Source organism: Oryza glaberrima, chromosome 9 (genome assembly GCF_000147395.1).
Source record: "Oryza glaberrima chromosome 9, OglaRS2, whole genome shotgun sequence".
Classification (NCBI taxonomy): domain Eukaryota; kingdom Viridiplantae; phylum Streptophyta; class Magnoliopsida; order Poales; family Poaceae; genus Oryza; species Oryza glaberrima.
Window position 1 is genome coordinate 19,294,412 of NC_068334.1, and position 12,734 is coordinate 19,307,145.

General features: G+C 44.3%; 1 protein-coding gene across 1 annotated transcript; it reads right to left on the reverse strand.

The window, feature by feature from the left end:
• Positions 1-8,100: 8,100 nt before the first annotated feature.
• Positions 8,101-10,508, reverse strand: LOC127785213 (BAG family molecular chaperone regulator 1-like). Its single transcript, XM_052312643.1, has 4 exons — positions 9,595-10,508; positions 9,230-9,486; positions 9,007-9,153; positions 8,101-8,914 (listed from the first exon to the last, which is right to left on the reverse strand). Exons 1-4 carry the CDS (start codon positions 9,857-9,859, stop codon positions 8,561-8,563), a joined length of 1,023 nt encoding a protein of 340 aa, XP_052168603.1. The 5' UTR covers positions 9,860-10,508; the 3' UTR covers positions 8,101-8,560.
• Positions 10,509-12,734: the final 2,226 nt, after the last annotated feature.

A 12,734-nucleotide genomic window follows, 5' to 3' on the forward strand; every position in this document is an offset into this window, starting at 1 on the left:
CCTCTCCTCTGTGTCCGTCCGATCCCCACATCTCGAAGCATCGATCGGTCTGACAAAGATGCTGAGCAACTGAGCAACTCACAGTCTCACACACTGTCACAGGCTCAAAGCACAATTGTGCAGGAACAGGAATAATACAGATCGATCTATCTCCAGGCTCAGTATATATGTCCCAGATTCCAAATGATCAATCCTCGTATCGTATGCCTGATTAATCCAACCGACAGAAGTTCTCCGAGGCGTGATAGTACGAGAGTAGCCCCACCATATTGAAGCGCACTGCTAATCCATACATGTCAATACATATCAGTATCTCGATACATATCGATATTTTACTCCCTCCGTCCCAAAATAAGTGCAGTTTTGCACTATTCACATTCAACGTTTGATTGTTCGTCTTATTTTAATTTTTTTTATAATTAGTATTTTTATTGCTATTAGATGATAAAGCATGAATAGTATTTTATGTGTGACTAAATATTTTCAAATTTTTCACAAAACTTTCAAATAAGACAGACGATCAAACGTTGGGCACAGATATCCACGACTGCACTTATTTTGGGACGGAGGTAGTATCATACTATGATTATATACTTATTACGCCGAAATAATACCGATCTCACCACAACTCCTAATTTTCATAGTAATAATTGTAAAAGTTTCATATGCATCACATGAGATCAATTGGATCTCACACAGGATCTCAATTCCGTGATACTGTCATGATAATGGGCGTATCTATATGGTGGTCCTTAGACCACCCAAAAATTTCCTACGGTTCGTTTGGTTGCAGGGGGTTTTTAAGAGGGATTGGGAGTTTAGAGGGACGAGGTTATTAACTGTTTTGTTTGATTGGGATAAATGAGAATTTTAGTGGGATGAGGATAGGGAAATGAGGGAGGAACTCCCTCCTTTTCAATACCCATGGCTTGTTTGATAACTCCGAGGGAAGGGGATTGGGAGTTTACACGAGGGAATTGATGATGAGATTAAGATGAGAATTTGATTTTTAATTCCAATATCTTGTTTGGTAGAAGTGATGGAAATTGATAGGGAGTTTAGTTAGAGATTAGGTCATTAATAAAAACGGATGGCTGAGATTTGCTTAGACAAAGTAAAGGAGAAATTCCCTCCTAATTACCTGCCCCTACCCAGGTATTGAAAAGGAGGGAGTTCCTTCCTTAATTCCCCATCCCCATCCCACTAAAATTCTCATGTCTCCCAACCAAACAAAACACTTAATAGCATCATCCCTCTAAACTCCCAATCCCTCCTAAAAACTCCCTGCAACCAAACGGGCCTAGCGGCTTGTTTGGTAACTCGAGGGAAGGGGATTGGGAGTTTATACGAGGGAATTGATGATGAGATTAAGATGGGAATTTGATTTTTAATCCCAATATCTTGTTTGGTAGAGGTGATGGAAATTGATAGGGAGTTTAGTTGGAGATTAGGTCATTAATAAAAACGGATGGCTGAGATTTGCTTAGATAAAGTAAAGGAGGAATTCCCTCCCAATTACCTGTCTCTACCCAGATATTGAAAAGGAGGGAGTTCCTTCCTCAATTCCCCATCCCCATCCTAAAAAAATTCCTATTCTCCCAACCAAACAAAACACTTAATAGCCTCATCCCTCTAAACTCCCAATCCCTCTTAAAAACTCTCTCCAATTAAACGGGCTGTAATCCCCTTTTCTCGAGTTGGCAAACAAGCCGCTAGGGGAATGCATGTAGGAAGGTGTGGTAAAAAAGGAAAAGAAAAGAAAAACTACATTTTCCTGTGAAACGTGAAGTCAAAAGGTGATCGTCTCGGTCACGTATCGCGTTCGTCTTTTCTACTTCCTCCTCACATCGCACAATTGTAGCAGCAGTCACCAGATCAGGTGACAACCAGGAGTCCGACACGAAGATGGCAAACCGGCTATAACAAGGTCATCAAGCAAATAAGCTGGCATTAGTGCATCGCCCCCATCCGAGTAAACCGGCTTGGCAGCGCGTGACACGGTGTGTGTCAACAGCGGACGATAAGAGCAAGTACAATAGTAGACTATAAACCAGCTACATACATATTTTAAAAAGATAAATAAGAAGAGATAAGGTCAGCGGGCTATATATTTATAGCCAGTTGTAGCACAGACTCTAAGACGCAGTGTGTGTATGACAGGTGGGACCATGTATTAATAGTATAGTATCTAACTATTGTATGAATAAGCTATTAGATTAGCTATAAATGAATTGGAGCTAGTAGTTGGCTACACTATTAAACTTGCTCTAAGAGGCAAGGGCGGCGTGGTGGTAAGTTGGATCATCCAAACCCTAAATTCTAGATACGTCATCATCATGTGAAACAAATCAGATCCTACTTAGTATCCTGATACTAAGGGCATCCAGAATGTTGGTAAAAAGTTAGGCTTAAGCAATTAATGTTGTACAGTAAAATACCTTAAGCATTGTGCAAGCACACCATAAGAACCATAGAGCAAAAAGAAGCCTTAAGCTTACGGTACGGCAATAAGCTAATAAAATATGCAGTGAACAGAAGATGGAGACTTTTCATTGCGCCAAGTGTTTCACGGAAGGAGTGAGTAGTGATATTTTTTCCCCTTGATGGGACCCAGTGGGCCCCACCTTATTTTCTCTCCGCAACACAAGCATTGTAGGCATGGAAACAACTGCTGCTTATTGTGGTGGGTCCCACTTTTATGTTTCATGTAACCTTTAACATTGGCGTTGCCCTAAGAGCAGGTACAATAGCAGGCTATAAGCCAGCTGCAAACATATTTTAAGGAGATAAATAGGGAGAGAGAAGAGCAACGGGCTATAGATTTATAGACAGCTGTAACATGGACTCCAAAACATAGTGTGTGTATGATAGGTGGGACCAAGTATCAATAGTGTAGTATGTAACTATTGTATGAATGAGCTATTATATTGATTATAGTTGAATTAGAGGTAGTAGTTGTCTATAGTATTAAACTTGCTCTAACAACCTAGAGGCAGTGTTACCGTTCGCTGCTGCATGCTTTGCCACCCCCCCCCCCCCCCCCCCCCCCCAACCCCAATTATCGGAGAGACATCATGTGGCCTGCTTCTCGCGAGGGACGACAGACAGCGGCCGGCTCCAGCCACGTACGATCTGGACATACGCGCCGCCCAAATGGATCGAGTTAGTAATACAGTTGCATCCAACATATAAACGTTGTACTAACTGGCCGTGCTGCAGATAATCTCCTCCATGTATCCAAAGCTCAGATAGCTCTCTGTCCTCTTGTTGGCCATGCTATCAACTAGCCGGCCGGCCCGGCGGCCCGTTCCAACGACGACAATAAACACAACAGCAGCTAATTAAGCAGCTGCTGCTGCAACTAGATCCTGCAAGCAGGCGAGAATGCAACTGCTCCTAACTAACTCCGCGCAATAATTGGCAAGAGATCAGCGCTTGCAAAAGTTGAAGTGATCAAGAAAGGACCAGATCGAGCTTTTATGATACTGGATGACACCATAGACTTTTTACATAAATATTTGACTATTTATTTTATTTAAAAATTTAGTGTAAAATAATATCCGTTTTATTTAAAATTTAGTGTAAAACAATAAAAAAACAAGTCGTAGCAAAAATAAATAACAAACGTATTTTTTTAATAAACCATATGGTCAAATATCATGCTAAAAATAAACAATTAATATCATCTATTGAAAAACAGAATGTATTTCTTTTCGAATAAGAAAAAACAGAGAAACTACACGTACCTGAGCTGCATGCATGTAGATTTGGATGTGGACATATGTATGTCACAACGTGCATGGGACGCCCGGCGTTTCATCAGTAGCTACTCCAGTTTGGTACGGGAGTTGGTGTGTACATACGCATGTGCGTGCACGATCGACAGGTTTTGGGTCCTTGGCCCTAGCTACTTCTGATCATCTAGTTCTTGATCATTTTGGTTGTTGGTCATGTGGGAGCAGGAGCAGAGAGCATATCAGCAGCAGATCAGTATATATATAGCTTACTTAATCAGGCCGGGTTCGTGAGTTCTCCGGTTAGCTAGCTCTCGATCCCATATCTGGCTATGCAATCAGTAATTAATTTAAGTACCGAAATGGGTGCAGCTACGCCATGTGTGTGTTTAGAGCGACGAGACTAGCAGGGGGGTTAGATCGTGATCCAAAACGTGCCTTGTTGACAGAGATATTATATATTGGCATGGCACTTTTGGCACATGGTGAACTTGTTGTGCATTAGTGTACATATATACTCCCTCCGTTTCGAAATGTTTCACGCCGTTTGACTTTTTTAAACATGTTTGACCGTTTGTCTTATTCAAAAAGTATAAGTAGTTATTAATTTTTTTCCTATCATTTTGATTCATTGTTAAATATATTTTTATCTAGGTATATAATTTTACATATTTCACAAAAGTTTTTGAATAAGACGACCGGTCAAACATGTGCTAAAAAGTCAACGGCGTCAAACATTTCGAAACGGATGGAGTATCATTTAGTGGAAAACTCTTCATCCTATATAAGGGGATATCCCATCATTTTGTATGTCACTTAAATAAAAAAATTTGAAAAAATTTGATAGGATAGATCAATATGTGATATGTCACTTCACAAATATGCATATTCAAATTCAACTTATATAAGTAGAAAAAAATAATAGATTTGACAATGAATAGAATGTGTAATTCACGGTCAAATTTGTTTTTTTTTCGAATTTTATAAGTCGAATTTTAACTTGTATATTTGCATATATTGATATATCTTGACAATTTTTTTAAAAAAAATTAATAACTTTTGAACGACATGCACAAAACGAAGGGATGTCTTATCGAGGGACGAAAATCCACTTCCTCGTATAGTAGCATTTGAAGTCTTCAATCCGTTGTTGGTGAATTAACATTCTGAGAGTATTGGACTATTGGCACATTGAATTAATCGTTCATCGTCGAGCTAGCTAGCTAGCCACACACAAAAGTCTTAGTGGAAACTACATAGGCGATTAATCGTGAATGCATTTGATGGCTGATAACGACACGAATTGAAGTTGATCATGGATGATACATCCCTTTTGTACACCGCAACACGTCAGGTTTTTGCTGGGAGAGATAGATCGAGAGAATAATGATACTAGTAATGTATAGAAACGAGTGACAGGCCGGCGCAGACGGGCAGTACCAACCGTTTGCTCCCAATGTATGGGATCAGTTCCGGTATAAAAAAGGACTAGCGGACGTGACGGACTCGCTTGCCGGCGCGGGAGCACGGGCACAGTAACAATAGCTGGAGGAGGGCGCGAGGGAGGAGAAGGACGGCGAAGCTGCGGCGGCGACGGCGCGCGTGGAATGAAGAGAAGAGGGCATGGCGGCGCGCGTGCGGGAGGAAGCGGCGACAGCGGTGCGCACGCAGGAGGGAGCAGCGACGGCAGCACGACAAGATGACTGGAGTAGGTTGCGGCGGCGACGATGCACGGGAGTGAAGGAGGAGGGCGAGGCTGCGACGCGATTGGAGGAGGGCGAGGCGGCGCGCGTGGGGGAGGAGGGCGAGGCGGATAGGGTTTGTACGGGCTGGCGAAATCCACACCGTCCGTTAGAGATCCGACGATCCCACAGGTGCGGAAGGTCTGGCACAGCGAGGAACGTGGACGGCCAGATCGATCCTACGGTGAGATCGGACGGTGGACATTAGCGGGGACCGGCGCGTAATTAACCGAAAGTGCAAGGGTTTTTGCAAAATCGGCTGACGTGGCGGCCCTAACCTTCTAAAGATCCCACGGGTTTTAAGTAAACCAATATTACAAACAATGTAGTACTAACTCACCATCCATCCTCTTATTTTTTATTACTCCATATAGAAAGTATAACAGAGACAATGTATAAGGGCTCCTTCTTTCAGCTATATTACTTGATTATTAATTACCGTCAACTATTTAAGTTTATTTCTAAAATATTTTATTTATCCCTAAATTGAATATAGTAAGTATACTTACAATGCAATTGATTAGGTCAGAGAAACTACAGTGCAGGCCAGATAGCAGGAACAATATACGTAGGAGGAGCTACTTCTTTTATCCCATAAAAATTTAATCTAATATTGATTATTGATACATCGTAATATTATAAATCTAATCAGTAGCAGCCTACAGCCTAGCACCGCACGGGGCCATGGCCGGCCTGAAGCTTCCAAAAGTCCACTTCGACGACCTCATCATTGCCCACATTTTGCCAGCTCACTCCCCTCTTTCCGTGCCCACCCACACATGCATTCCTGATCTCTCTCACTCACTCTCTCTCTCGTGCAGATAAACAGATATTCTAGACGGCCACAGGGAGCTCCTGTCCGGGCCAAAACAGCGAGTTCACTCCCAGATGATAACAGTATTTTTAATTGGAGTACTACCTTCTTGCAGCTGAGCTGCAGGTAAGGGTTAGTTGTATCTTGTGCAGGTAGTGTGGCACGGGCGTTGATTGGGCCCGGACTCTCGGACCTTATCGGCACTGGTAGATTTTCTTCTTCTTCCATTGGGAGGTAACAATGATGTAGCCTGGGTGCATGCTGAATCTAGCTAGGAAAGCCTGCATTGCTGCAAAAGGAGAAAAAAATGGAAGCAAAAAAATGCTACGATTTTCTATTTGATATTATTCTAGACTAAAATTAAAGCTTGGTGATTTAGTATCTGCCAGTTAATTGCACCCTGGATGGTTAAGAGCATTCACAATACGGTGCGGTGACGAGTGGCATCGATCATCGCCGCACATCGGAGGCACCACGTCATGTTCGAGTGGCCTCGCAAGACTCCTTGTGCTCTGCAGAGGTCATGGTTGCTTTTGCTTCATCTGGACGAGTTCACTCAGGGGTTTACATGTACGTTGAATAAGCTATTGTCCTGTGTGTTATCTAGCAAAATGCGGATAAACAACAGGGGGAGTAAGGCCTACCAGACAACGACCTTAGCACATCTACCATTGTTTGAGCTTCTCCGTGCCGACACCGAGCAAATCTACCGCCGACGAGCTCATTTGTGCCATGTCATCAAGCTCCTCCGCATGCGGCGTCAAGCTCCATGTCCCATAATCCGCACTAGCATACAGTAGATGGAAAGAGGTCGCGAGCGGTGGCGACATCCCTGTCCTCCGTCTGCGCCGGCAGGAAGGAAGTTACTTAGCTACATAAGAGGATGGGTAGTGGAGCGAGGAGAAGAGAGGACAGATTGGGAATATTTCATATCAATTTTCCAGTAGTCGTTTAGTGTAGAATGTTAGACTCCAGTGAAAATTGAGAAAAATATGAGGACTAAAATAGGAAATAATGTTAGAGCCCGATTCCAAATATTGAAGCTATTTGAAGCACCTTGCATTATGCATGGAGAAGAACATCTTTTTTTTAACAGATATTGCCTCAGTGAGTCGGTGTAGCAATGCCCTCATCGAAGAATCGAAGCAACTAGTGCCCAACAAGCCACTAGTTCAACCGATACATCGCCATCATAATAAGATTAGTCATCAGTTATAGCCACTTAGGGAGAAAAGGTGAATGTTCGGACTTCCGGCTCAGCCACAAGACAAGCAATTTTATCGTTTTTTATGAGGTATCATCTTTTCTATTATAAATTTGATATCTCTTAGTACCTAGATACTATAAGGTACTAATTTTTTTTTCCTCGTGATATCTCTTAAGCACCGTAAAATTGCTCGCCATGAAACGACGTGTGTCTCGCGGTTGATTCATTAGGAATGTACAATTTCCTATTCTGATATCAATGATTTCTCTTTCCCTCCAAAAAATAAAACAAGAAGTTTAACCGAGACTTCCGATCCGGCCGACCAGACGGCTCGATCAAGCGGTGTCGTTTGACCACGATCCAACGCGCCCGCAACCCCACCCGGCCCCAGAATTGGCTGGACTCAACTTAGCCCGGATCACTCACTGACTCACTGTTCATCTCAGCTCGGCTCCCCGGAGTGGCGCGCAGATGGCCAGCAATAATTGCGCTACTAGCTCCGCGCCCACAGACCCGATGATGCAATTGCAATTCGACTGGAGATCGTTGCGTTTGCGCGGCAAAATCTCACTCCCATTCTCCCCAATTAATCCCAAGCAATCATGATCCAAGACAGGAAGAAAATTCAATGTGTTTCGAATCACATATACATGCTGTTTTTTTTGTATATATATAGTGTCACCGGAAAATTCTTCGTCATGATACCACCCACTTTTTTCTTTTTTGGCTGTGTGACTGACCATGCATTGGATTGATGAACTGACTTGAGTGATGACATACGTACTGAACACACTCGATCACCCATGGTGTTTCTTCTTTTTTGTTTTTGTAGATATACTCTCGAAATGAAAAAAGGAACATGAAGAAAAAAAGAAAGAAGAGGAAGAATGAACAGAAGAAATCAAAGAAACAATGGCGAGCGCTGCTGATCGATCAGGTGCTAGTGCGACCGATCGAATGAGCTCACGAGATGAATGGACAAAGAAAAGGTGAAGTGTGTAGTGTAGTGTAGTGTAGAGTAGTGTACCCATCGGAGGAGGAGGAGAGGGAGAGCGAGAGCGAGCTAGAAGAGCTCCCAATCGAACCGCGGGATCGGCGAGGTGGTGGTGGTGGTCGTCGCGGCGGCCATGGTGGTCGTCACGGTGGACGACGACGTGGACGGCATCGAGGACAGCAGGTCGAACGACTCCCAGCTCGCCGTGGGCGGCGGCGCCGGCGCGGCGGCGGTCTTCGTTGTCGTTGGCGCGGCGGGCGGCGGCGCCTGGAACTGCCGCCGCTGCGACACCGGCGGCGACCGCGGCGGGAGGTGTGGCGCCCGGGGCTTGGCGTGGCCGTTGCCGCTGGCCTTGTTGTGCGACGCCGCGTTCTTGGCGCGGATGGCGTCCAGCGACTCCACGTACTTCTGCACCCGCTTCTCCTGCGACGTGACGTTCGTCGGAAATTGAGCTCGCCGGAAATCAATCGGGCAAGAAACGGCGACGAGAATCGGTTTGGAGTTCGTGTGCTAACCTGCATTCGCCTCTGCACCTTGACCTCGCCCTCGGCGGCGATGGCGTCCAGCTTGACCAGCTCGTTCATCAGCGCCTCCGTGAGCGTGACCACGTCGGCGTCGACCACCCTCCCGCCCTTGCCGACGATGGCCTCCAGAGCCGTCACCTGCAAGACCACCGCCCAATTCAGCTAATTCGGAACCAAATTAGCCGCGCCGCCGCAAATTGTGGTGATTGATTACCTTGGTGGCGAGCTTGTCGACGTCGAGGCTGATGCGGGAGATGGACTTGGCGGCGCGCTCGGCCTTGTCGGTGCGGCGTTGCTCGAGGAGGCGCTTGGCCTGCGCCGTTGGGTCCTCGAGGAGCACCATCTTGGAGCGGTCCTTGACGCCGGCCATGTCGAGGAACGCCTTGGAGTCCCTCTCCTTGTCCTTGTAAACGATCTTCTGGTCCTCCGGGTGCAACCCCGTCGGCGCCGACAGCTGCTTCTTCAGCTCACCTGCACCACCAACCACCACCATCAGCACCTGCTCGACCGAATCACCACCCCCAAAACCAGACGCCGCGCTCGCACGCCGCCGGCGGCGAGGCGAGGCGCGTGCATTACCGAAGGACGCCTGCGAGTTGATGTAGATCTCGTGGTAGACGCCGTTGAACTTGACCTTGACGCGGATGGTGGGCACGGGCGCGGCCGGGGCGTCGCCGTCCGGGCTCCTCTTCTGCACCAGCATCCCACCTGGCCGCACCTCCCACTCATCCTCCCTCGCCGCCGCCGCCGCCGCAGCAGCAGCAGCAGGCGGCGGAGGAGCAGAGCTCTCCTTCATCGCCGCCGCCGCCGGTGGGAATGTACCTTTCGCCTTGGCGCGCATCATCTTCTCATGGCACGCACACGCACACGCAACCAATTTACCAAACCAAAACCAAAGCCAACCGCTCCCGCAGCTAAAGCTCGCAAGCTACCACTGCCTCGCCCTGCAAGGCAAGAACCACCAGCTAGCTCGAGCAAGCAACACTCAGCTGCAGGTGACGGCGAATTGGGGAAGGGAGTGGCGGATCTGGGACGAGAATCGAGGCGCAGCAGCGAGCGTGTGCGTGTGTGTGCAGGTGCTCGACGCTGGCCTCAATTGGGGAAATCAGGATCAGGCGGCAGAGAGGTAGGTGGGGAGAGGTTAGGAAGGAAGGAGGAGAGATGGAGAAGAAAGAGAAAGAAAAAAAAATAGAGCGGGTACAACTCAGGGACAGGCAGGAAGCAGCAGCAGCAGCAGCAGCAGCAGCCGCGGAATATTTATGCGCCAAAAAAAACCCAAAGCCGCGTGCGTGCGTGCGCGCGCGTGACCATGCAACGCAAACCCAACGCGGACGCAATGCAATTAACCAAATGCTCCGTTTCGCGGCGGCGGCGGCCGCGGCGTGGCGAGAGCTCCGGCGAGGGAGGGAGGCTTGGTTGGGGAGTTGGTTAGGAAGGAAGCAACCGTCGTGTCGTCTCGTCTCGGCCAAACTTGCCACTTCCACCATCGCTCACCTCCGCCGGCCTCACCGGTCGCTTGCCTTTTTCGTGGCGCGCTTCTTCTCTCTCTTTCCTTCACGCACGCTGCAAGCAGGCAAACACACCGAGCCAAAGACATCAAAGACGCGCCCTTTTTCTAATTTTTTTTTTCTTTCACAAGTTGCCGGCCTGAAAGAATAATAATACTCCCTCCATTTTAGATTACAGATTGTTTTGACTTTGATAAAAAATCAAAATGTTTTAAGTTTAATCAAGTCTATTATATACTAAAAGTCCTTTAAATTTCCTACAAACACTCTTAAGCCGCCACATGGTATCCCTACAAACACTCTCAGGCTGCCAAGTGGCGTTTAAAACATCTAACCATTGATTTTCATTTAATCTGGTGGAGCCATATTTTTAACCGTTAGATCTAAAAATACCAAATAGATTTAATTTATCTTTAGAAATTAGAAAGCCACACGCCCACGTCACCCGTACGTGTACGATCATGTACATACATACTTCGTACGTGACCACCTTCTTTTCTTTTATTTTCTCTTTTTTTTTTCACTCTCATGAGATAAAAACCAAATTAATATTTTAGCTAATAGTTGTAAAATATATGTTATTTCGAGTTGTTTCGAAGATGTCTGATGCTCTAATTAGAGAATCTAAGAAAAACTATAAAATAAAATAAAAATAACTATTCATCGATTTATACTCACAATCGGTGATCTCTTATTTTTCAACCATTAAATTAGATCTATGACAATAATCCCTCTATCTAAAAATCATCTAATTCCTCCTTACATACATACACAACTCCTATGTATATGATTTGTCCCATATGGTAGTTTTCTCTTTCTTTCCAGCTCTAAAGTTTTTTTCTAAATTGAGTATATACGTAGTGACGACTCCTTGCGAGGAGGTAAAAGAAGCCACGCCACGGCGCCGTCTCATGCCACCCGTTGCTCCACTCTCATCACGTCAAATTTTTAAATATACTTTTTTACAAACAATTTAAAAGGCAATCACATGAGCTCATATATATGCGTGCAGACGCACACTATGAATACAAATACGCATACCCTATTCCTATGATAGACAAATATTCATCCGAAAAGAAAAAAAAGAAAAAAAAACAAACGTCCATACGAGAGACTACTATTCGCTAGAAAAAAACATACTTATAACTACATTATTTATCTTTTTATGTCGTCCCCATCAAAATAGTGTTAATAAATAGCACACATAATTTTAACAAACTTCATCGAATATTAATCCCCACGAACATGCATAAGTGAATTAGATGTATAATACGAAAAAAATAAAAACCTATATTAACTTGTATATTAGCAAAGGATCACAGTTTGAGCAAATATTTTTTTCCATGGTCCTCACCACTGAAGCTATTATATTTTTCGAAGTAGAGTCCAATGATCAACCCTGCTAATTTTTAAAAGAGAAAATTATATATGTACCACTAAAATATAGTAGTATTGATTAACACCACAAACAAATTATGTATACTCTATACAATAAATCAACTGAAGACATAAAAAAACTATTTTCATCACCTCCATTTTCTCCATACCCTGAAGGGTGCCAAGTATGGATCTCAAGTGGATACATTGTAGTAACTATCGCAGGAGTATGTACTATTGAGCTGATGTCGTCTTACCCAAACCGATGGATCTTATTTTAAACTCTTAGATCTATATATTAAAAAAAACCTACTGATCGATCAGGCCAGTGCGTATGTACAACACATGTATCCAGTTCCCTCCTTACGGACAAGACGAACAAACTGGCTCTCAACTCTTTATTTTCCTTACAACAATTAAGTTAACAACTGAATAGAAGAAGATCCTAAAAATTACCCCGAAAAGAATATTCACCTTAATTTTTTAATAAAATTTGTGGACTAATTACTTCATAACATAAGACATCTAATGACTTTCTACCAACTTAATTATATTTCTCAACTTGTATACGAGGTCTATTTACCTATACAAATATAGCTAAATCAATCTACAACAGTACAAATAAATCTGTCTATGATTGAAGCTTATTTTTTTATTACTATATATCTCCGTCCTATAATGGATGCTAAAATTTTATAGGAATTAAGGAGGAATGAAAAAAAAACTAAGATACCCATCATTAAATAAGGGGTATGCAGAGAGTTAGAAGATGGTTAGAGTAATGTTGGATAAAATTTAAATGAAGAATGACTGGATGGAACGAGTAGTATTAAA